The 27031-nt window shown below is 36.8% G+C and overlaps 1 protein-coding gene and 1 long non-coding RNA gene across 21 annotated transcripts in view; both read right to left on the bottom strand.

Moving 5' to 3' along the window:
* Positions 1-3273: 3273 nt before the first annotated feature.
* LOC136830352 (uncharacterized) lies at positions 3274-9146 on the bottom strand. Of its 2 annotated transcripts, none has more exons than XR_010850637.1 (5): positions 9006-9146; positions 6153-6425; positions 5171-5267; positions 4272-4386; positions 3274-3827 (listed from the first exon to the last, which is right to left on the bottom strand). It is a non-coding gene; the product is annotated as an uncharacterized lncRNA (long non-coding RNA). The 2 variants fall into 2 exon arrangements; XR_010850638.1 differs by having other exon boundaries at positions 4272-4377.
* Positions 9147-13139: 3993 nt separating this feature from the next.
* The window catches only part of SLO2 (slowpoke 2), a 559700-nt gene continuing 545808 nt past the window's right edge, over positions 13140-27031 (bottom strand). For 15 of the 19 annotated variants that reach the window (XM_067089837.1, XM_067089831.1, XM_067089833.1 and 12 more), the window contains 4 exons: positions 26797-26902; positions 25104-25291; positions 24284-24540; positions 13140-15100 (listed from right to left, as the gene is read on the bottom strand). In XM_067089837.1, the coding sequence (XP_066945938.1) occupies positions 15029-15100; positions 24284-24540; positions 25104-25291; positions 26797-26902 (623 nt within the window). In that variant the 3' untranslated portion in view covers positions 13140-15028. The remainder of the gene's footprint in view (positions 15101-24283; positions 24541-25103; positions 25292-26796; positions 26903-27031) is intronic. The other 4 variants (XM_067089836.1, XM_067089838.1, XM_067089847.1 and 1 more) reach the window with 1 other exon arrangement.

Genomic DNA, 27031 nt, shown 5'->3' with positions numbered 1-27031 from the left:
CCTGAAGTATTTCCTAACCTAGACTTGACACTTGTAAATAATTAAGTCTTTGATATTCTTCCTGTATTCAAATGCCATTTTTATGATAAAATAAAGTTTTATATATAATTACCAAGTAATTACATAGCATTCTGTAATTACTTGGTAAGTTACTTATATAAAAATGACATTATGATAAAATATTTTGAGTTTTACATATAATTACCAAGTAATTACAGAATGCTATGTAATTACTTGGCAAGTTACTTATATAAAACTAAGCATTTACGTATCCTAAGCGTCTAAGCTTATTCAGAAGTGCAATACAGTGTAAGACTAAGCAGCTATTTAAAATCGTAACAAAATACAAATTGTAAAACCTTTGAGGAATGTATATAAGCAGCTTTGACTATGTCCGTACTATAATGGAAGATAATTTGAAAATATGTATATTCATACCCACATAGAAAAAAAAAACTGTTGTCATAATTTGTAATTTTGCCATATAAGTTCTAGTACTACCGAAAACCATTCTAACTGAAAAAAAAGAAAGTTCTATAAAACTATCAGTGAATCTATTTTTATAGCTTATAACCTCATAGCTAAAGCCAGCACAAACTTCACGAAAATTACTTAATATAATCATAATCAGTATTGATCTGGCCAACTAACCAATCAGAAATAGTATTACTCTTTAGAAATTAAGAAAAAATTATTTTGGAACGTTACAGTGGCTATTTATCTTAGACTGCCTGCTAGCTGATATCATCTCCTCAGAATTTTATACAAAAAAATAGATCCTGATACAAGCTATGGCCCCTAATAGCTGTTAATAGTCTGATAAGATGCATATATATCCTGATGCATACTGGACTTCTGACGTAAACTAATAAGGCATGTAGATAAACTATGCATCCTAATATGTTCTAATTCCCATAATGGATAATATTAAACCTACTATGATATTTAAAAAAGAAAACTGATGGCCTGAACTATTTCTAATATACTACATTACACTGACAAATTTAATCAAATACTATGTATCCTGAAACATACACAGCTATTTGACAGCTGTTATTTAGCAGCTGAGAAATTCAGGTCAAAACTATGTACCCTGACCCTGTTTAACTATCCGATAGCTGACATTACAGGTGCTATGTACCCTGAACCCGTTCAACTAACTAATAGCTGACATGACTATCTACCCTGGTCCTGTTTAACTATCTAATAGCTGACATGACTATCTGCCCTGGTCCTGTTTAACTATCTAATACCTGACATTTATCAAATGTCAGCTAAGTAATGGTTACAATGACAAATCACACAAGTTTGATCGTAGGACACTAAAGAAGTTCCTCTTGTCAGAATCTTGTAATGTTCCTTCTGATATCTAATATTCCACTTGCAAGATGTGGTATTCCTGAAAAAAAATGACAAAAGTTAATTACATCAAGTAAACCTTTAAGATACCTTTGCTTACAATATACGAAAGTAAGTAATTATCTATAATTAGGCCAAAAGCATCCTGTGCCTGGGCCCCTATTACTAAGAGGGACTCAGATGGAACAGGTAGGTTTTAGTGTTTTATTCGGGACAAATCATTGAAATCTACTGAGTCACAGCTGCAGTAAATGTTGATGTAATAATAGTCTTTTATTTACAATACAAAACTTACCAAAAATTGGCAGGATTACTTAAGTGTCAATTTCAGTCAGCTATATAAATATTATATTTGTATCTGGGTGAATTGTTATTCTTATTATTATTATTGATACTTTGTTCTGGCTCTTGACTGTAAGAGTATTTCAACATTTTCCCATGATCTGGTGATATTTATTAGTACCAACAACGTGCCATCACTTTCTGGCCAGTCTTAAAAACTCTTTAAGTATTCCCCTGCTTGATTCACTCATTAAAAAAAATATTACTGTGTTTGTAATAAACCAAACCACTTCCCTGCATTACACAATACATTAGAACTGACTCACTGTTATTGGAATGGAATGGAATATAGAGTTGAGGCCAAAAGCCAAGCACTGGGACCTATGAGGTCATTCAGAGCTGGGAGGGAAATTGAGAGGAGGTAGGTTTGAAAGGTGTAACAGGAGGAAAACCTCAAAGCAGATGCACTATGAAATAATTGTTAGGAGAGGGTGGATAGCAAGATGGAAGTAATAATATGAATGGAGGTACAGTAAAAGGAATAAAAGGTGTTGCAGCTTGGGGCCTCAAGAAGGGAAGCTGCAAAGAACCTTAGGCAATGCCTACGGGACACTGTTATTGGAGAAATGGCAGGAAGGACTAAACTAGCCTCACAGAACCTAGAGATCTTATATTTCACAAAAGAAACCCCATTTCCTGCTCATTAAACACCTACCTCTCTTCTAGAGCTACGGAGCTTCTTCAGATCTTTATCTTAAAAATTCGTATGTTACCTCCTTCAAGGACTTTCAAGTGGACCACCTGAAAAGACGGGGAATTAAGTTAGTAACATCATGGGAAATCAAGGTTTTCTTGTTACAGGTATCAAAATATGGACACTGTTAGCTACAACCAGGCCTCAAGTATCTTTTACGAAGACTCACCTATGACAGTCCAGGTTCTGATGGCAGCGTAGTACAGTGGACAGGTTTCTCCCTCCTCGAATTTGTTTATTTCTTTCTTTAAGTGGGTCCTCTGTTTTTGCTTATAGTTTCTTGAAAAACTACTACTTTTTTCGTTACACACTTCTGATATCATTTTCATTTTGTTATCTCTTTAGTTTCTGGGCCAACTTATTAAACAGCCTGGTGCCTTGTGCTTAAAAAAATCATTTTTTTAATATTTTGACTGTAATCTGGTTCCACTGGTTTCCAGTGAATTGTGGCCAATGACAAATGCACTATTCTAGATGCCATTATAATCTCTCTAACTCTGGTCTCCTCCACAGCTCTCTTGCGCTTAACCAATTGAATTAGACGGTAACTGTCGTGGCCTAGGCGATTGCAGCTTGGCACACCTTCACTCTGGACACTGCAATTTGGCACTTCTTTCAATCATGGACACTGTAGCTTGGCACACCTTATGTCATGGACATTGTAGCCTGGAACACCTTCACTCAGAACACTGTAGTTTGGCACTTCTTTAAATCATGAACACTATAGCTTGGCACACCTTACGTCATGGGCATTGTACCAGGATCTTCCAATCAGTGCAGTGCATGGATGCACAGACGAAGTTTCTACTGTTACTGCCTACTACCTAGCAAACCCACTGCACACAACAAATGGGAAATGAAACCATGCTGAGCTTGACTCTAGTCTGATACTGAAGAGACATCAGAGGTGTAGCACAGGAGGGAGGCAGCACGACTACTCTGATTGTTTCTCTTCTTACTAGATGAAGGGACCACTGAGCCTGACCTCCAAAAATGGACCGTACAGTTGCCGACCAGTCAAGCCTTGGTGAAAACTGGTCTGGCCTGGCCTGTGTAGAAGTCAGGCCCTAACTGTGATCCAGACAGAGGACAGTAACATGTGGGGACATTATTTACCACTTGCAACTTGGCAGACCTGATTTCTGTCTTGCTAATTTATACGTGATTATAATGACGGTGTTCCAGGTCACCTTTACTTGAAATAACTTTCTTGTAACTTTTCCTCATTTTCTTCATTAGATCTGAGATATTCTCTCTCATAATCTGTGTGCTTTTGTTCCTTGTTCATCAGCAGCACTTTCATTTATTGTCTTTTATCCTACATCTTTTTAAGCTTGTAGTATCTCTGTATTTTAAATCGTCTTCCTTCTGCGGAATACCTCGAATCAGTTTTTATTTCTCGTTACACTGAGAAAGTACTGTAGAGTTGAACCTGCAAACGAAAAAAGAACTCAAAAAACTTACTTGAACACAAAATGAAATACCTTAAACCCTCTGGGAATGAGTTGATCAAGTTATAGTTCTAGTAATCAAGCTACAAGTCTAGTGCCTCCTGACAAGATACAGCGTTGTATGAAATATAAGTGATCCTGGCTAAAATGGGGAGAAAACCCCACTACAAACAATAACAAAATTAATGTACATAACGTAGGATAACTCATCAATGTCAATTATTGGCTAGAAAAGTGAGCCTGGGATGTAACTTACAGAGGCTCAACTCAGAGCTGGAAATTCATTGAAAATTTTACAGCACTTTACAAAAATTCTCTGAACACTGTTTGCAGTCATTGTATGAATATTCAGTTAAACTGTATATAAAATATATGTTTCTTTACCATTGACTGGGTTCAAATAAGTGATAAACATACTTCCATACCATTCACCAATAACTGGCTAAGTGATGATACTATCGTAGAATGAATCTAACTTGAAGATGCGTTGTCGTAGATGTGTCTTGACCAATCCTCATGACGCCCAGAGACCTAAGAAACCTAAGAAAAAAGGTTAATCATTAGTACAGTATTGGCTGAATCCAACCCAAACTCTCCCTGGGGGGAGTTTAATCATTAAAGCAGTAATTACAGGCTTAGAATCTCGACAAATAACACCACACGGGTGTGTCCTGGCCATTAATTACCCATTCTGCAGTGCAAGTTTCCGGTTTGAATGGCTGCATATAGTGGATAGGTCTAGTACCCTGAGTCTACAGTTCATTGCAAAGAAAAGGCAGTGCAGTAAAGTTACATGGGAAGATTAATTAAGGAATGCGGGTTGTAGGACTCAATAACTAAGTGTACTGACCAACTTCATTTGCATAGACAGCTTTTAATAAACAAACAAGACGCATTGGGTGTATATCTATGCAAATATACTGAGCATGACAAAACATTCAGTATCAACCCAGAATCACAGTACATGAATGTGGCTTATTGAGCCGAAATATAAAATTTAGGCCAAAGGCCAAGCACTGGGACCTACGAGGCCATTCAGCTCTGAAACGGAAATTGACAGTAAAAGGTTTGAAAGGTGTAACAGGAGGAAAACCTCAAAGCAGTTGCACTAAGAGATCAAGTGTTAGGAGAGGGTGGATAGCAAGATGGGAGCAAGAGAATATGAACGGAGGTACAGTGAAGGGAATGAAAGGGGTTGCAGCAAGGGGCCTAAGGTACGCTTCAATGAACCTTGAGTAATGCCTACAGTGATACTGATGTGAATTTCATAAGATTATTGAACAAGATGAAATAAATCAATGTCTATCATTGTACATAAACTTACCGGTTTCAGTGGATGATAATTTATAATTGTCCTTCCTTCCGTGAGGGTTGAAAATCACTGTCTCGTTTTGAACCAAATTGGAGTCGTTTTAATACACCTATAAAGTCGATTTGATACAACCCAAGTAGTTTGAATTTAAGTAATTAAGATACTAAAATATATTTCTTTAAAAAAAGTAATTTTTTTTTTACTAATTTCCTTTAAACCTGTGTTCTAAAGTCTGGTTTATTAAAAACTAGTAAAAAACGCGTATAATCATCAAGGTCACCGAAAATAGATTTATCTTTCGGTGGTCTCGGTATAATGCTGTATGAGCCGCGGCCCATGAAACTTTAACCACGGCCCGGTGGTGACCTGTCTTATATCATTGCCAGACGCACCTTTAGGCTAACTTTAACATTAAATAAAATAAAACTACTGAGGCTAGAGGCCTGCAATTTGGTATGTTTGATGACTGGAGTCGTGGATGATCAACATGCCAATTTGCAGCCCTCTAGCCTCGTCAGTAGTTTTTAAGATCTGAGGGCGGACAGAAAAAGTGCGGACGGACAGACAAAGCCGGCACAATCGTTTTCTTTTGCAGAAAACCAAAAAACTACGTTTTATAAGATTTTTTCACAAACTGTCTTTTAAAACAAGATTTCTTAGCAAAATACAAAGTTTTTTTTTTTACACTTTTTCACGAAAACCTTAAAAAATCTGAATCCTTAAAAAAAACACGAAGTTTTTTTCCACGATTTTATCATTCCCACTGTCTTAAAATCTGACTTCCTGTATAATACAAAGATTTTCAATACACTTTTTCTTTAAAACTCTTAAAAAAAGCGTAAGTTTAGTACAGTTTTTTTGTATTAAAACTGTTTTGCATTATGAACTGACAGTAACCAGCCACTGTTGTATACAGACCAATTATTTCTTGCAACTAGGCCGAAGTTTACATAACTCATAATATCTAGGTCGTTCAGAAACCTGTTTAACCTACTTGTTAATTCTACTACGTTTTTCCTCTAATTCTTGACCCAAATATGCAAACATCATCTTAACTAAACTTGTTAATGGGAGACAGAAGTGCTTTGTTGCACGCCGTGACGTCATCAGCCAATACTATCGAGTTTTCTTCTTCTGTTACCGTGATACAGTAATTTGAGCACTGGCTGATTTATCGAAAGACCTTGGATTGTATCGAATCGAATTTATGGATGAATTCAAACGATTTGAATTGAAACGACCGTTGGTTTTTGGAGTGAAGCCTTGTCTGTAACAGAAACATACATTAATTACTTAGGCCTGTTGGGGAAAAGTTGAATACGTATAAAGACCGATAAACGTTTTAATTACAATGAAAATCACTAATTGTCGTTAGTTACATTACGCTAAAGCACTGAGTTATTAGTGCATTCACAATCACCTCTGCACTGGGTCTAAGTATTACAAATTTTAAAAGTAATTTGTGTTTTTCCTAACATACAAACCTGGAAGCCTTTCCATAGAAGTGCCGTCACCTCCATGCAATGACCGTAGGCTTGTATTTGTGTAGGAAGAATTCACTCTATTGAGAGTTTCAATTCCTTCATAAAATACTTTTGAAAGACACTTTCAATATCTATATAGTGTTTCAACAGCGTTCATTTCAATAATTCAATAGTTGAATTATCGTGTACAATATCGTACAAGCTCATAGCACACAGACATTAACTATCGAACACCTACTTAATGCAAGCTTGTTGTATCATTTCCAAAAACAGATACCGGGTAGTTTAACCCACCAACTACTTAGCATGAACCCAGCTTCCAAAATAACAGTAATTACAGTACAATAAATAAAACTGTAATGAACAATCTGGGCCTATACTCAATCATTTCGAACCCGATTGTAAAATTGTGGCGTCTTTCTGTGTAGTACCATAGTTTGTTCACCTTGCAGGACTTATAGGCCTATAGGTAACCAAGATTAGTTAAAACAAGTTTTATTGTCCTATATTCAACACCAAACCAGATTTATCTGCGATACAATTTACTATAAGGCTCCTTAAAACACTCATTAACATACGTATGATAAACCACTGAGGTAGGTATTGGGCAATCCTTTTTAACCATCCGTAGCTAAAGTTTAATATACCTTAGTTTAACCAGACCACTGAGCTGATTAACAGCTCTCCTAGAGAGGGCTGGCCCGAAGGATTAAACTTATTTTACGTGGCTAAGAACCAATTGGTTATATACCTAGCAAAGGGACCTACAGCTTATTGTGGAATCCGAACCACATTATTATTTGTTCCTGTTAACTGTTAAATTAATTTAATTGGCAGAGGGACTTTCGTTTACTTTATAACAATTTTTTTATTATATAGCAAAGAATAATCGGATTGAATGGAATGGAGTGAGATACAGAGTTTAGGCCAAAGGCCAAACACTGGAACCTACGAGGTCATTCAGAGCTGGAAGCGAAATTGGGAGTAGAAAGGGTTGACAGGTGTAACAGGAGGAAAACCTCAAAGCATTTGAAATAATTGTTAGGAGAGGGTGGATAGCAAGATGGAAGATAGATAATATGGACGGAGGTACAGTAAAAGGAATGAAAGGGGTTGCAAAGAACCTTTAGTAATGCCTACGGTGCTCCCCATGAGTTGTAATAGCGGCACTAACCCCCTAGCTATGGGGGGGAAACTCCTTTTGTGACCCCGTGTTTAGTACTAGACCCTCGAGGATCAATTTCGGCCGTTTGCCAGTTTGGATGTTACGGCCTAAACGACCAGGCAGGACCCTACTGGACTATATACTATATTAATCCAAAATTCTCTCTCATAATTTAAACAGTACGATGCAAATTCATGATGATTATCTGTCAGGTACTTTAATCGTCATTACCTTCATTACAGATTTGAATTCAATTGAGAATTCGTAATATCTGTTTGTTAATGACCTGACCTTCGACCAACAGTAAACAAACCCATGAAAAATTCGTGCATAATTTAATATTACTGACAGCACGTGAGGGCCATATATATTCTCAAGCCGAGCCATTCAATTTCCGTTACTTAATTCGACTTCATTTTTGGCTAGTCTAATAATATGTCCATTTTAATTTGCATTTATTTTACACTTTTCAATTTGGGGATCTGGAACATGATAAATATACGTAATAGTTTCTTCGGTAGCTTGACTTTCAAGTCGATGGCTCCTGTACGCTTGTTCCGTACGGATAGTGGTTCATCTTCTGATTAATAATAATAATAATAATAATAATAATAATAATAATAATAATAATAATAATAATAATAATAATAATAATAATGCTTGAATTTCAAGTCAATGGCCCCTGTAGGTTTGTTCCATATGAATAGGGGTTCGTCTTCCAAATAATAATAATAATAATAATAATAATAATAATAATAATAATAATAATAATAATAATAGCAGTAGTAGTAGTAGTAACACTGATCCGAGACCAAAATAGGGCTGCTGTAGGTCCTAAAAGTTGGTCAATTACTCCAGAGGTCCAAATTAGCCCTTTAGGCCAATTCAACACTTCCCACATTTACAGTAAGAGGTCAGCTTTGGACCCAGAACCATATTCTTGTTCAAAAGCTTCATATTTATGACCAAAAACTTCATAGGTCGATCTTTAACAAGTATACAATGACACTCCAGGTTCTGAGGCCTTGACAATCAATGTGTTCAGAAATTTACATAGTTCTTAACTACATGGCCCCATTACCACTTTCTATGGATATTTTTTAACGAAAACAATTATTATTCTTACATCTACCTCTCACATAGTCAAGAATATCATTCACGAATGTAAGAAAAGTATCTGAAAAAACCTTATTCTTACCAAAGTCCGGCTCTTAATTTTGCAAGCACTTGTTTGTACACACATCCTTTCACCCTCATGTCTTGAACTACACTGAGGTTTACAGAGTCAGAGTCTACAGTGTCTGTTACAGTCAGTATAGGGATTGCCTTTGGCCAATCAGAAGCCTCCAAATTACTCAACGTCTCTAGAAGTCATTTTCATTGGTTAAAAGCTTTGATTTTTGGTAAAGCCTTATGTAAACGGTTCCCCCATTGGCTGGTAGGATGGGAGCTAGTTTTTGAAAAATATTACTGTAAAGTTTTCGTCTTTTGAAATTCGATGTGTATATGAATAGATTATGAGTATAAGTTTATATATGAAAAATAAAAGAAGGTCAGTTAGTAAACGAATCATTGCAGAAGGGGATATTAAGATAACGGAGAAAATGAGGTAAAACCGTAATAAGTGTAGTTCAGATAATGTGTAAACAAATGTGACTGTTTTTGTCCCCATACACATATGTGTACACTTGTATTAATAAACGCCACTCTATAAATATTTATGTATACCTATCATCCTTCTTCATCTGGATATGGGACCATCATGAGTTCATACGTAGCATCACAAACAAGCGAACGGTTTTCAGTTGGCCAGAAACACTTCATGAACGTGACAGCTGACCCTTCGATGGCCTAATTTTAACGAGCGTGTTTCCCGTTATTTTGATTCCTTTTCTAATATATGGGACACAATCGAGCGCAAAGTTTCTAATAAATAATTTAGATCTTGATATCATTAATCGAAAAATAAGGGAGGTTTGAAATTATTTATGAATCTCCTGTAAGAAACAGACATACTTATATTCGTCTATGCTTAAGATATAGAAGAAAACGGGACTAGAATGAGTAAAAAGAGATGTACTTCTATTGGAGACTATATTAAAATGTTCGTCAATACGCTGAGAATTTGTAAACATTATTCTGCTTAACTGATGATTTTCCAACGTTTAAATCGTATGTTTGTATGAATATTATTACCCATGCTTATGTAAACGTACGACCAAAATGGCCTCTTGCTTCTGCAGTATTGATAATAAGACTTAGTTTTTTTTTTCCAGTGATAAGCCTAGGCCTAGTAGCCGTGAAAATTGCGTTGGATAGCCCACAGAAATATAGACAAATATGAAATATTTGACATTTGTCTTCTTGAGATGTTTTTATAGATGTATGGCAGCAAAATGACTCTTACCTCGGTGGCTGGCAGCATTTTTGGGTCAACACACGTCCTTATGAACACAAATTCCTTTCAAGATTGAAGCAAAGAGGTCATCTTTTCCATACACAATACTACAGGGTCATTGCCTTTCAGATTTGAAGGTCATTGCAGTTCTCGGTGCTGTATTCGAAAGCGGGATTTCACAATTGTTTGTACCTGAATCGAGATCTTGGAAATGTAGCCAAGACTTTGGGTCATTAACCTTACGATAGTAGGCTACTGCGCGCATCTTTTTGTAATAGTAATTACCATCTTTTCATATTCTGCGCCACAATAATCATTCCTGGACAATGAATAAGCAAAATTAAATTGAGAATTACTTAAATAAAAAAGGGAGGGACAGTAAAACATTGTTTAATATATTTAATCAACAAATATCAGTTTACACTGTACAGAAAAGAAATGCGTGTACAATGCATAGCCTAACACTTCCATTGAGCTGTTTATTAACCTACAGTCATACCAGAAGGCACTAAGAGTAAATATACACAATAAATATACTGTAGTACACAATGAAATACAAACTATATATACAATTGCTCAGTATTATATGGCCACTTGAGCAAGTCAAACATAATATTCTCGCATCATTACATTACCTGGATTAACCAGGGCTAATTTCTATACCAATATGGAAGGAGAGTCAGGATATAAGAAGAATGTGTGATATGTAATGTAAAGGGGAAGGCTATAGGGAAGCTTGTCGGAGATAGTATGGCCATGTAATAAGAAGAGAGGAGGTGGAACCAATCAAGAGAGCCAAGAACATGCCAGTGATAGGTAGGAGGATGAGTAGTGTGGGTTGTCAGCAGATCAGATGGATGGATGGGGTGAGGAGGGATATGGGTGAGGTGGGACTGGGGGAATATGATGCCAGGAATAGAAATAGATGGAGAAAGTTGACTCGAGTGGCCGACCCTGCTATACAGTGGGACTAATAAGGTTGAAAGAAGAAGAAGAATTTCTATACCAATAAGAGAAACAGTGATAAGCCCTTACAAACTGCAGATTCTGTTTTGACAAATCACTTCATAAAATTCATTGTTCTGTGCCATGAAAATATAATGCTTTAACGGGGTGCTTGCATCAGATAGGACTCTTCGATTTGAAGAGAGAACGATAGACCTATGCGCTGCAAATCCACCGGCCTGCTGAGAAACGAACCCAAAGCATTCGTTTGAAGGAATATCTCTTCCTCCAGTCAGCAACTTGCAACTTGAAGGCACTTTCCACCATCCTGGTTCCTGTAGAGAAAAGTCTCAATTAATACCAATTACATTTCAAGATTATTATGGCAAAAAAATCGAGCCACTAAACAGTTTTTTGACTTGCTTTCAAGAATAAAGCTTAAGGGAACAAAATATTAGTGAATGTCAACTGTACAAATTACGAATGGTAGGCTAACTTGAGCCACAACAGTAGCACAAAGATCAGATCACATGCTCATTTTCATATCCTAAAGCTCTGCGGATAAATTGGACATTTCCCTGGTAAAGATTACTGTTATACTTACAGAATATAATGACAAGATACAACACAGCATCTGCAACCAGTGATAGTTTATACACTCTGGAAAGAAACACTTCTGTACTGGTTTGTAGTTGCACGATGGGTTCCAACAATCTGAAAAAGCAACAAGAACTTTACACTCTTGGCAAAAAGATGGGATTATAAACTTAAGTAACACTAGAGTCTTCTAAATGACCTTCATTTCTGAAACAATCTCCCAGATGCCCAGCAGAAAGGAAATTGTATTACTATCTCTGAGTCAATGACACCAATAAGGGCATTAGTACAGTACAGTCATATTTAAACTGATTTTAGTTTTCATAATCAGATTAAAACATGACAATAGACTTCAACAGTACTGTAATATGACAGTATCTTTTTGTCCAGTGTACTATGATTGTATGAAATTTGATGTAATCTATTTATAATCGTTCAGATTTGCTAAAGTCTGCGTTTACATGTAAGATTCTGGTAAATTACTTTATAATGTGTTTGAGCAGCTCGATTTAAAGCTAAGCTGTAAATAAACATTGGTCTTAATTATGCAACTAAGTCTATGAAAACAAAGTATTTGAGTAACCTGTTTATAACTGAAAGATTATGGAAAATATAAAAATAAAAATTATGGAAACTTACCTCAACAAATGTATGCTCCACCTATATTGTTCTTTATTGGTTATTCCCTTATATACCTGTGTAATTATATAAGTATACATATATATACTTGCTTAATATACACACACATATGCTTCATACAACTACACAGAGGACTCATCACTACACCCAACTTTGTACCATTTTCAAATTGTACGCTTTTTCATCACCCTGTTGCCTCCATTCTTTCCACATGACCAAAACATCTCGGAACACTGATGCAGCCTTTCACCTACAATAAACTTTTTACATTTTTTCAACCTCTCAATCGTTTTACTACAAGAAAAATTAGTCTAAACAGCTTTCATATCCTACAACTAAGCAACTGTATTAACTGTCCTATTTAACTAGATACTGCATTAACAGACAGAAATTCACAGACAAGCAGGCAGATTCCACTTTCAAATCATACAACCTTGCAACAATATTCACTGTCCTTTTAGTACAGTGGTTCTTAACCTTTTTCACTGCCCATACCCCTTGATATATCAGAAGATATACTCGTACCCCCATCCAATATAAATACAATGCAAACATATGATAAATATATAGTAAATAAACAGTACCACCGCACTGGCTATAATGTCTGGTAGCCACAAGTTTAAGGTTAACAGGTACCCCAGGTTAAGAACCACCGTTTTAGTCCACAGGCACTGAACGAACAGCCAGACAAGACCAGAACACAGGCAGGCAGGCAGGCAGACACTGGAAGGATGTGTGAATAAATGGCGAACCAACTGTCAAGTTGTGTATTTCGTCCCTGAATACCGGTGACATAAAACTTCAGGCTTCACAGAATGTCGAGCTTTTTTGAAACTTTTTGTTTTTGTTTTGTTTTTAAACCTTAGGGCTAATACGTGCTATGCATTTAATCATCAACTATTTAATATTAAAATAAATAATATGCAGGATTATGCTCAGCTTTCTTTTCTCAGTTCCCCCTTGACAACGTTCTGTACACAACACAACGCCTCCAGAGTTATCACAAAGAGTTTGACACCAGCACTCCTGTACAACAGTAACTCGCACCCGAGATAATGATAAATATATATTTATATATATTCATATGTTATGTATAATATTTATATATGTATATATATATAGAGGATAAAACTTGGAAAATGTCACAAATAGTCGTTAGAATTATGAAAAATATCTAAAAATCAATGAGTACAACGCTTTGTAGCACGGATGCAGTCGTCGAGGATCCAGCGATCTCGGAATGAATTGAGATGGGGGTATGGAGTGGAAAAAATGGCTACAAAACACAACAACGTTTTGTTTGAAGGACCCAGAAAACGTCCCCTGGACACTGGCTGGAGCTCGAGACGCGTCTTCCAGAATTGGCTGGGATTCCAGGTTGCAAATGGATCCTTCCGTTTCTGACCCAGCAGGCGTGACTGAGAAGGAGAGAGCGCGAACGCTTCCAGGATCGATTTAAGACTTGTGGGCAGATTCGTAAATCTGCCGGTTCCCCATGGGTCACGAGGGGTCACGAGAGGTCACGAGAGGTCACGGGGGGTAAAGGAGATTCATCACAGAACCTCCAGTCACTTTCCTCTACACTGGAATGATTCCGAAGTTTCTCTTTTTTTTTGTGGAGCACAAACCCTTCATGGAAGGGAATCCACTATTTACCGTTTGTTTAAAAAGTCCCAAAAAAGGAAACAATTATTGTCATCCTTTTTTTTATTATTATTATTATTTCTTACATCTGTAAAACTTCTAAGTTCGTCCATCTTTTAAAAGCCATGTGTATGTGTGTGTGTTTCTTAAGACTTATAACTTTTAAAAAAATCACTTTTATTATTATTATTTTTTTTAAAAAAGGGTTTGAAAAGAATCTGTCCTTAATACAGTATGAATCACAATTGTAATATTTTATTTTTTTTATTTTGAATATTCACTATCATCAATCATCAATCATCATCATCATCACTGTTTGTACCAAAGTTCACGGGGCGTCCAACCCACTTGGACGCGTACCTAATAATAATAATAATAATAATAATAATAATAATAATAATAATAATAATAATAAATCCATTTGCACACTAAACGAAGCACTTATGGCATCACTATAATTATAATTGTAGTTATAATTATAATTTTTTTATAAGGAGAGAGAGAGAGAAAAAGAGAGAGAGAGAGTGAGAGAAGGGTACCTCAGCTCATAGGGCCAAGGACCGAATAATCTCCCCCAAACACCCTCTCCTCTCCCCTTCCCCCCTCCCCCCCACGAAGAAGAAGTTTGAAGCAACGATTAAAAAATATAATAAAAAGTCCTCGAAAGTCCTTCTTCTTCTCTCCCCCCCCCTCCCCGAAGAAGTCTTAAAAAATATAATATAAGTCCTCGAAAGTCCTTCTTCTTCTTCTTCTTCTTCTTCTTCTTCTTCTTCTTCTGTTCTCGACAAGGATTTTAACGACCTCCCCTTTTCCTACTGCAGAGACTGCGGCCAGGGCACGAGGCCCAGGGACGGCCTGCAGCCCCCGGGGGAGGCCACTGGTCGTCAGAGGCGCGGAGAGCGAGCGGTGCGGGTCGTCGCCGCCCGCGTCGCCGCCGCCACGCCGCGGGCGCCTCTCATGTGGAACCAGACGCGGGCGGGCCGCGGGGAAGGCGGGGGTCAGACGATGGTACCTTGCAGCTGGATGGAAGGTACGGAGGCCTCAGAGCCGCATTCCTCCGGGGGCGTCACCTGTTGGGGGTGGGCGGAGAAGGGCGGTTTTTTTAATGAGAAACATCACTTTTTTTTTTTGCTGTAAGGGATGGAAAGTTTAGACTGAGAAGCATTACTTTTATTGAGGGGAGGCAAGAACTTTTTTATTTTGAGCAAAAACAAGCTTTTTTTTTTATGAGAAACATCACTCCTTTTTTTTTTTTTTTGCTGTACGGGAAGCATTACTTTTTATTGAGGGGAGGCGAAATCTTTAGGGTGAGAAGCAACACCTTTTTTAGTTTGTGCAAATACAACCTTTTTTTTTAATGAGAAACATCACTCTTTCTTTTTGCTGTAAGAGAAGGAAAGTTTAGACTGAGAAGCATTACTGTTATTGAGGGGAGGCGAAATTTTAGGGTGAGAAGCAACACCTTTTTTATTTTGAGCAAAAACAAGCTTTTTTAATGAGAAACATCACTTTTTTTGTTGTAAGGGAAGGAAAGTTCAGACTGAGAACCAATTCTTTTCATTGAGGGGAAACAAAACCTTCAGGGTGAGAAGCAACACCTTTTTTTTTTAATTTTGAGCAAAAAAAAAAAAAAGCTACATCTTTTAATTTTCACACAAAAATACCTTCAGACTAAGATGCATCACTTTTTTTTTCCTGTAAGGGGCGGGAAGTTTGTACTTAGAAGCATTACTTTTACTGAAGGAGACAAAACTTTGGGATAAGAAAAAACCTTTAGACTGTAAAGCCAAAAAGTTTTAAACTGAGAAGCATTACTTTTATTTGGGGGGAGGCAAACTGTTTAGGGTAAAAGGCAATACCTTTAAACTACGACCCTAAAACTCTCTGGATAAGAAGCGGTACCTTTCAATTTTGACATAAAAAAATTTACAATGAGAAGCATTACTTTTTCGTCAAGTATGGACGAAAACGTTTATACTGAGGAGCATTACTTTTACTGGAGGCAAAAACCTTAGGATGAGAAGCAATACCTTTTAATCTTTACATAAAAAAACCTTCAGGATTAAGAAGCAATACCTCTCAATTCCAAGACAAAACCTTAAGGTTAAGAAACTGTGGACAAAACTATAGTTTGATTGACAGTCTTTTTTTTTTTCTAAGAAGCATTACTTTCATTGTGAGAGGAAAACCAAGACTTAGGTGAAAGCAGAACCTTCATTAATGATCAAACATTAATTCCGGGAGGTAAAATCTCTCAAGTGGTAGACACGGACAAACATTTAATCTCAAGTCTAAAAAGCTACCTTGTTGCTTCAAAGTTCAATTAGTTTTCACCAATGGCAAGCCTTACAAAAGACTTCAGTTTTGTATATCAAGGAAAATGCAAATTATCTTAATAATCTGTGATAATTATATATTAAGAGTTGTGCATTTAGTGCTTCGTATTATTTCTAAATAAAATAAGAGAAAACTATGTGAATTTCCTGTTAAGCTCAAAAATTTTCAATGTGCTGCAATTCTTTGATGTTCCAAACAACGTTGCATAGTATCCTTTGAAAATGCATGATAACTAGTATTACAGTTGATGCAAAAAATGTAAAATCGATGTGTATCTTTAACAATGATGCAACTTCACATTTATCTAAAAGAATTGGGTGTGGATGAAATCTCTGAGTTAGTTCTACCTAGAAGCTTCAAGGACACAACTATTGTTTACGGTTTTCGATGTGTTATCTTTATACTACAGCTTGGGGAACGATTCACTTGTTCTGCCTGGAAAACAAACAACTGTTTACATCAATTTTAAAACACTATCAGCTGAATGCACAGGCAGTCTGGTCAGGTACAGCTGAATAGCTGCAATGAACAGGTACACTCATCAAGGAAAGGCACCTACCATGATCAATATAACTAAGGTGGCTAACATTCATGCAGGTGTACCTAAAGGCGTGTGCTTTGTACCTCAAAATGTGGTAAAAAGTAGGTGCGCTTTCTAGATGTTAAATAAGTGAAGAAAAGATGTGATCAGCATCAATGGTAAACTACTTTGACTTCTCCACAGACAAAAGATACAATTGGCTCAGGTTTCACAGACAGTGAAAAAACTGACTTGATGCTTGTGCAAAGAAACAGATTTTTTAATTAATTCAGTTTCAAAAGATTAAAAGATTAACTCACTTTTTACAGACATAAAAGACACAATTTGGACCAGTTACAAAAACATAATGTAGTTTGACAATTTCACAGACACAACAGGCACATTTTGACAATTTCGCAGACATAAAGGGAGCACTTTAAGACAACTTCACAGACATAGGGAAAACTTCAAGGCAATTCACAGAAATAAGAGGAACGCTTCAAGACAATTCACAGACATAAAGGGAGCACTTCAAGACAATTCAAAGATATAAAGGGAGCACTTCAAGACAATTTCACAGACTTAAAGGGAACACTTCAAGACAATTCACAGACATAAATGGAACACTTCAAGAAATTCAGAGAAATAAAGGGAACACAAGACAATTCACAGACATAAATGGAACACTTCAAGAAATTCAGAGAAATAAAGGGAACACTTCAAGACAATTTCACAGACTTAAAGGGAAAACTTCAAGACAATTCACAGACATAAATGGAACACTTCAAGAAATTGAGAGAAATAAAGGGAACACTTCAAGACAATTTCACAGACATAAAGGGAAAACTTCAAGACAATTCACAGACATAAATGGAACACTTCAAGAAATTCAGAGAAATAAAGGGAACACTTCAAGACAATTCACAGACACAAAGGGAACAGTTCAAGAAATTGAGAGAAATAAAGGGAACACTTCAAGACAATTCACAGACACAAAGGGAACAGTTCAAGAAATTCAGAGAAATAAAGGGAACACTTCAAGACAATTTCACAGACATAAAGGGAACACTTCAAGGCAATGTTACAGAAATAAAGGGAAAACTTCAACACAATTCACAGACACAAAGGGAACAGTTCAAGAAATTCAGAGAAATAAAGGGAACACTTCAAGACAATCAAAGACATACAGGGAACACTTCAAGACAATCACAGACGTAAAGGGAATACTTTAAGAAAATTTACAGAGAAAAAAGGGGTACTTACAAAATTTCACAGACATATAAGACCTACATGGATACTATTTCACATACATAAGACACGCACATACATTTTCACAGACATAATAATGCACACTTCAACACAATTTCACAGACATAATAAAGCACACTTCAACACAATTTCACAGACATAATAATGCACATTTCAACACAATTTCACAGACATAAAAGGCAAACATTGGCACAATTTCACAGACATAAAAGGAAACATTAGCACAATTTCACAGACAAAGAAGGCAACCTTTGGCACAATTTCACAGACACAGACGGCAAATTAGCGCAATTTCACTGACAGAAAAGGCAAACATTGGCACAATTTCACAGACACAGAAGGCAACCATTGGCACAATTTCACAATCGGAAAAGGCAATCATTGGCACATTTTAACAGACACAGAAGGCAAACATTGGCACAATTTCACAGACACAAAAGGCAAACATTAGCACAACTTTACAGACACAAAAGCAAACACTGCTACAATTTCACAGACACAGCAGGCAAACATAGGCACAACTTCACAGACACAGAGGCAACCATTGGCACAATTTCACAGACACAAGGGCAACCATCAGCACAATTTCACAGACACAAAAGGCAAACACTGGCACACTTTCACAGACACAGAAGGCAAACATTGGCACAATTTCACAGACACAGAAAGCAGACCTAGGCACAACTTCACAGACACAGAAGGCAAACATAGGCACAACTTCACAGACACAGAAGGGAAAAATTGGTATAATTTCACAGACATAAAAGGCAACCATTGGCAAAATTTCACAGACACAAAGGGCAAGCATTGGCACAATTTCACAGACACACAAGGCAAAACAGAAACAACTTCACAGACACAAAAGGCAAATATTGGCACAATTTCACAGACACAGAAAGCAAACCTAGGCACAACTTCACAGACAAAGAAGGGAGACATAGGCACAACTTCACAGACAAAGAAGGGAACCATAGGCACAACTTCACAGACAAAGAAAGCAAACTCTGAAGCAATTTCACAGACACAAAAAAAAACACAGTTTGAATCAAACCAATCTGCTAACAAAACGTCACAAGTCGAACGAATCTTTCATAGATGCCCTCAATAATCTATAAAAAGCCCAAGTAAATATAAAAGGGTTAAACTGCTCTTCAACAAATACCTAAAACATTTTAATTATCCTAATCAAGGTTTGAATTTTAGGCATAATGTGACTTTGGCCAGGAACTGGAAAGAAATTCTTTTTCAATTACACCCGCAGGTACATATGTATTGCATAAATTTGCATTAAATCATGTACATGCATACAGACACCATTTACATATGTATATATATATACAGTGTATATATATATATATATATATATATATATATATATATATATATATATATATATATATATATATTATATATATATATATATATATATATATATATATATATATATATATATATATATATATATATATATATATATATATATATATATATATATATATATATATATATATATATATATATATATGGCAAGGATATACAACTAGTCACTAAGAACAAGCATATCTATCATACCAGACTTGGCTTCTATGCCAGATAGCTAAGATTCGTCCCAAAATGTTTAACATTAATCAGACTTGCGTTGAAAAGCTATGATGAAATAATCATATATTTAGATATATAATCTGTAAAAAGGAAATATGAAAAGTATGTGTTTATATATACATATATATGTACATACACAGTTATATATATGCAGATATATATACATTATATATATATATATATATATATATATATATATATATATATATATATATATATAATTTGGTATCTACTGTTCTGTACTAGGTTTCATCTATTAAAATATATGAGAATGACTTTAATAATGTAGTAATGAAAGTGGTTTTGAAGTTCTTTCATACAGCTTACGGAGAGAGAGAAAAAAATTAAAGCAAAAATCAACCGTAGTACGCACTTACAAACGTCTTAGAGAGAGAGAGAGAGAGAGAGAGAGAGAGAGAGAGAGAGAGAGAGAGAGAGAGAGAGAGAGAGAGAGAGAGAGAATACGCACTTAAAAACCGTCCTGTTCAAACAGATATCCGCATCAAAGCTTCAGAAATAATAAAAAAAATAATAAAAAAATATTCAGAAATATCGTCCAAACGTACTGTCATGGATAAGAATTTTAATCAGTAATAATAAAGTGTGCCGTCTCTTCAGCCGTTATAAACTCAGTTTCTAACTCCATGTCATAATAAATCATAATCTTTATATATATCTTTCTAATTCGTCCCAGACAAAGAAATATGTCTCACACTGGAGGGAGGAGCTACCTACATGAGTCAAATTTGGTGACTCAGAATTCCAAAATCAGAAAGATGTTTCCTCACTCTGGGATCCAACGTTGGCGAGAGCAGATTGGTGATAAACCTTTTGTTAATTCAAATTTGGATGTTAAATGTGATGTTAGATGTTGTAAGGATGGGAATAACTATGTTTTGTTAATTCAAATTAGGATGTTCAATGACATTAAATGTTGTAGGATTGGAAAAATGTTTTGTTAATTGAAATTAGGATGTTTAATACGATGTTAATGTTGTAAGACTGGGAAAAATCATGTTTTGTACATTAAAATTAGGATGTTTAATAACATTAAATGTTGTAAGACTGGGAGAATGTTCAATAAGATGTTAAATATTGAAAGACTGGGAAAAATTATGTCTTGTTAATTCAAATTAGGATGTTAAATAAGATGTTAAATGTTGTTAGACTGGGAAACATTATGTTTTGTTACTTTAAATTAGGATGTTAAACACGATGTTAAATGTTGTAAAGGAAAAATTATGTTTTGTTAACTCAAATTAGGATGTTCAATAAGATGTTAAATGTTGAAAGATTGGGAAAATATTATGTCTTGTCAATTCAAATTAGGATGTTTACGAACATGTTAAATGTTGTGAGACTGGTAAAAAATGATGTTAAATAAGCTGTAAGCTTAAAAAAATCTAAGTTACAACCACCGGTAAACTTTTAAACTTAGAAGATTGACAGTTACAAAGTTCAGTAATCTCTAAGCTTTGAGAATCTGACGTCAGTGAAAATAAATACTAAGCTTTGAAAATTCGTGATGAAAGCCCTGTGTTTAAGGAAATTCATTGTTAATAAGTTTAATTAAATCCAAGCACAGATATATTCATTTTAAGCTCCAAAGCTTAAAATGTTAAAAATAATGTTATATCAGCATTACCCTTCGAAAAATCAACATTATGTATAATATATTTCAGTAAGCCTTAGAATTATGCAAACTATTATATAAGTCAAAAAAGCTATAAGCTTAAAGTCATTATAGACAGTGGGTTTGAAAAATTCACAATAATGAAGCTGAATACTGTGGTCTAAGGTTTCAAAAAACCATAATATTGAAGTTGAATAAGGCCTAATAAAAATTCCTAACACCAAAGTTAACTTGGATGCTAAGAAAAAATTCAAAATCACGTTTGGGATATCTCATAAAAATTGAAATCCATCAAAAATTCATATCGATTAATTGAATTCATAATGTTTCTGCAACACCCCAAATATAATGCTGGGGATTCAGTGTTTTCAGATTTATGAAGAGATAAGCCACAGATATTATCCTGATTACATAGTAAGTATCTCCTTGACCAGAATGAGTCCATTCTTAATTTCTCTATGGCACGTTTGGTAACAATTTGATAGTAAGTCTACCTAGTGCACGTTGATAATGAGTCTACCTATTATGTATCAACAAGTTTCTTGGAGTAACAGCTGCAAATATGATGGCAAAGGGGTTACCATTGTGTGAAAGACTGACAACTTGCAGGCAGGTAGGTTAGTCTGCTAAAATTGGCATCACACAGATCATCAATGTTTGGCTGACTATGCTGCAATACAAACCCTTGGTGTTTGTACTGTCTAAATATGAGTACAACCTCCACATATTCTTCAACTTTAATACTCTAATAATTCATTAAATTCTCAAGTTTAAGATCAAATTAACTATGATGGTGAACAGTGGACTAAACACAGACATGCAACAACACTAGATACCCCTGGCTCGACAAGTACCCTATGCTGAGGTAATAAAAGAGAATGTGAAACTAATAAATAGAGCACTCTATGAACTTACCTAGAGGAAGAATCCTAAGGGAGAGGTCACAGAAGAAAGGGCAAGCAATAACTACTGAGCCTGGCATGACACTAGATTAAAGAAAATTTTGAAGAATACCTTCGTGCAAAAAATGGGTCATCTAACTGGAGTGGTGGTCTCACTTGTACCTGCGTTGCTCAGTTCAGTTACTCCTACACTACCCTTTAGTTCTAATTACTATGCATATGTGCCAAGCTTCAATAAAAGTAAGTCCACACTACAGTAAAACATCATAAAAACACGTCAGTGGCTTATCGTACATGTCACAAACGTGTTGAATGTAAGCCAACGCCTTCTTGGTAGTCCTAACCAGTGCTACAACCGATTGTCCGGCATATGCCAAAAGTTTGTTCTCCACTTCTAGTTGCTGAAATGTTTTCATCCTGTTTGTGGTATGTATGCATTAAGTTGCCTAAGTGTCTATGACATTTTTTACTGTAGTGTGGACACATACTAAGATAGCTGTCAAAAGATTGGATAGGTAATGCTACCTGGGCTTAAATTAGGAACAAACCACTACCATTTGGCAACAAATCCATTCCAGAAGAACTTTGGAACGATTCTGACTAGCATTACAAGGGGAACCTCCCTACTATGTTCTAGAAGCTTGATGGAAAGAGTAAACAGTGGCCTTAAGTAGGTCCTCAGGCAATGAGAAAGAAGAACAATGGGAACTGACTATGGGAAATGCAACAGACAAGATTCATGAGTAGGGGAAGATTATGGGAATCCTGGAAAATACAATTGACAGGATAGGTCATGCACCTCACTAGTTAACGCTGGTAACATTAACTCAAAAAAAAAAAAGAGAAATGTTAAATTCATGCAGTCTGTTAATTGGTATCACTACTTTTAGGTTGGTGGGGCTAAAACGAAACCACTCAGAGCACAGTAAATTCAGTGGCACACAAACAGCAACTTTAGGAAGACACCAACAAAGTTAGGTTTGAGTCTTCAAACCTTTACATTATTGTTTACTAGGGGAGTGAAGCGTTTCAATGTAGTTATTAAAACTAGCAAGGAGGAGTGATCTAAAGTTACTAGTAGTTAACTAAGTCAACACTTGACCATAAAAAACATTAACTTTCATACACATAATTCAATGACGATTTATGCCTGCATACATATATACAAAGATCTGCAGTTTACCACTGCAATCATACAAACTACTAAATCTAAAAGCATCAGGTCACTCTTATCATGAGATATCTAACATACTCTTATTTCCTGTTGCCCATATATACACTATGCATCCCAATTTATGAATATTTAGAAAAAGAAGAAAAAGTATGGAATAGGAGAGGAGATTAATGAAAGAACAGAAACAGTAATGGTAATGGGAGAAAGAGTAAGGTTAAGGAGAGAAACAGGAGGAGAGAATTAGGCGGAGGATGCAAAACGAGTCTTTTGCATACAGAAGCATCCACTCATGCCTGGATTCATCCATACACATGCATCAAGGGACCAACACAAACATCTATCCATCTAACCAATTTCGAGATAAAACAGGGCTGGTCTTTCCCCACAGTCCTATATGGGTCTATAGTAAGCCTTCAACACAGTGGTTTCTGACAAACATCTATGAGCTGGCATTAAACCAAGGGCAAGATACACTGTCTCAAGCAGCAGAGGGACCTTGTAACACTACTATCTAGGCTGAAGTGTTCCTCAACAGTATAGTGACAGGCCTTCAAATTCACACTGATTTCTATGGATCTGGAGGTATCTAGGAAGAAGAGGGACCACTTAACACTACTATCTAGGCTGAAGTGTTCCTCAACAGTGTAGTAACAGGCCTTCAAATTCACACTGATTTCTGTGGATCTGGAGGCATCTACGAGCAGGCACGAAACTACAGGCAAGCTGTTTGGCGTCCCAAACAGTGAAAGAGGGACCATGCAACACCAAGTTCAAGGCCAAAGCGTTCCTCAGCAGTTCCCTCAGTGGCGCCCCTACCTCAACCCCAATAGAACCATTGATGGGGATTTTGATGGAGCCCGTCCTCTCGTCCCTGGTGAGCGGTGTGATGGGGTTGATGCCCAACTCCTCGAAACTATTGATCTTTCTCGTCGCCTCGAGACCGAACCTCAGGGAGTTGGATCGTCTCATGAGGATGTCATCGACTCGGAGGGAGTTGGACCGCCCACGGACATATCCTGTAGGAGGGGACACGGGGACGTGAAGGGAATCTACAGGGGAACCCAGGATAGGCCCTGAGGGATCGGGAAATGAGAAAAAGAGTTGCCTCAGTTAGAAAGAGATGCTAGCCAGAGTGTGAAGACATCCTTTCAAGTGCCACATTTCTTTACTGCGGGGAATGAGGGCGGTCATTTTCATGTGGATTCTGCACAGAGTTGGGTATAAAATCTGAAGCTGACCTCAAAAACTATCTAGTCACTGTTGTTATATTTAGAAGCTAATTAGAACACCTGAGTTAATATCTCAAATATACAACTTCTCTAAAGGGTTCATTCCCAGTCTGGCATTATGCCAGCAGGAACCATGACCCCTTGAGCAGCCAATGTGCTCTATGCGCCCAATCCACAAAAAACGGACCGTCTTCCCTGCATGTTCTTCATTTTGTAAAGAAATGAAAAGGTAAAAAAAAAAAAATCATCATTATGGAGAGGTGACTCAAGACAGATACGAATGAACTCAACTCTTTATTGTCATGCAAGAATCATGTCCTCGTTTAGCTCGACAAAGAGACATCAGGAGGAGCAGGAGGAGGAGGAGGAGGAGGGGTAGGAGGACGCCACAGGGGTCCACAACTCACCTGGGGATATCTGCGGGCTGTCGGGAAGGCTGAGGGAGTTTGATTTGGGAGCTGTCGTGAGGGGCGGCGGCCTCGTGAAGGTGGTGCTCCGCCTTCTCGTATCACAGAGAGAGATGTTGGACTTTCGGCGCGAGTTGTGCCTTTCGAAGGTCTTCTGTGCCGAAAATGGACTTGGCCGGATGAGATAACTGGAAGAGGGGGGGATGACAACATTACTTCAGGTCATGATGGTAGGTTGACAGTCAATGTTTTCTTTGGTTTATAAAGGAGTGTGGACATTACTTCAGATCATGGTGGTAGGCTGAAATTGGGATGAAGATATATCAAATTGGCATTAACTGGGATGAAGGTATATTCAATTGGCATTAACTGGGATGAAGATGTATTTAATTGCCATTAATTGGGATGAAGGTATATTCATTCAATTGCCATTAACTGGGATGAAGATATATTTAATTGCCATTAATTGGGATGAAGGTATATTCAATTTGCATTAACTGGGATGAAGATATATTTAATTGGCATTAACTGGGATGAAGATATATTTAATTCCCATTAACAGGGATGAAAATATATTTAATTGCCATTAACAGGGATGAAGATATATTAATTGCCATTAACTGGGACGAAGATATATTCAACTACCATTAATTGAGATGAAGATATATTTAACTGGCATTATTCGGGATAAAGATATATTCAAATTGCCATTAACTGGGATGAAGATATATTCAATTGGCATTAACTGGAATAAAGATGTGCTTGAATCAGGTGATTCAGAAGAGGCCATGATAGATAAAGCCAAACCATCACAAGTAGAAAGATCAAGTGAATAATAATACTACTAATGATAAATATGCTCTGGGGGCAAAACTACATCTTCGTCATAGCCTTCGGCAGCTAAGGACCGAAGGGAAGCTGCAAACGCCCTTGGGTAATGCCTTCGGTGCCCCACGTGAGGTGCACTGACGGCAGTACCTCGAGTTTTCTGTACAGCGTATAATCAAGGCCACCGAAAACAGATCTCTCTTTCGGTGGTCTCGGTATAATGCTGTATGAGCCGCGGCCCGTGAATCTTTAACCACCGCCCTGTGGTGGCCTGTATCGTTGCCAGAAGCACGATTTATGGGTAACTTTAACCTTACATGAAATAAAAACTACTGAGGCCCGGTGGTGGCCTGTCCCATATTGTTGCCAGACGCACGATTTATGGGTAACTTTAACCTTAAATAAAACAAAAACTACTGAGGCTAGAGGGCTGCAATTTGGCATGTTAGATGATTGGAGGGTGGATGATCAACATACCAATTTGCAGACCTCTAGCCTCAGAGGCTTTTAAGATCCGAGTGCGGACAGAGAAAGGGCGGACAGAAAGATTGGTGACAAAAAAAGTGCGGACAGAAAGAGTGATGACAAAAAAGTGCGGACAGAAAGAGTGATGACAAAAAAGTGCGGACAGAAAGAGTGATGACAAAAAAAGTGCGGACAGAAAGAGTGATGACAAAAAAAGTGCGGACAGAAAGAGTGATGACAGAAAAAGGGCTGACAGAAAAAGGCTGGACAGAAAAAGACTGGACAGGAAAAAGTGCGGACGGACAGACAAATTGCCATCTCAATAATTTCCTTGTACAGAAAACTAAAAAAAAGAAGACTCGGCGAAAACTGACAGACAATAAAGAGACGCCTCACTTACACGATGTCACCTTCTTCCAGTTTCAGGTCACAAGAGGGATTGATGATGACAAACGACAGCGAGTTTCGCTTCTCGGACACGTCGTCGTAATCTTCTGGAGGTAAGGCTGTAAAACATGGGGGGGGAGGAAGGGGGGGGGAGGTCAGACGATGGGTGGGTCTTTTACAAAATGCTGTCAAGACGAGAGGTGACGTCTTTACAATCCTTTTACTTCCAATGTTTAAACATTACAAAA

This window comes from Macrobrachium rosenbergii, chromosome 46 (assembly GCF_040412425.1).
Source record: "Macrobrachium rosenbergii isolate ZJJX-2024 chromosome 46, ASM4041242v1, whole genome shotgun sequence".
NCBI lineage: Eukaryota > Metazoa > Arthropoda > Malacostraca > Decapoda > Palaemonidae > Macrobrachium > Macrobrachium rosenbergii.
Note: the sequence above shows the minus strand (reverse complement) of the source record. Positions and strands in the feature narration are given on the sequence as shown.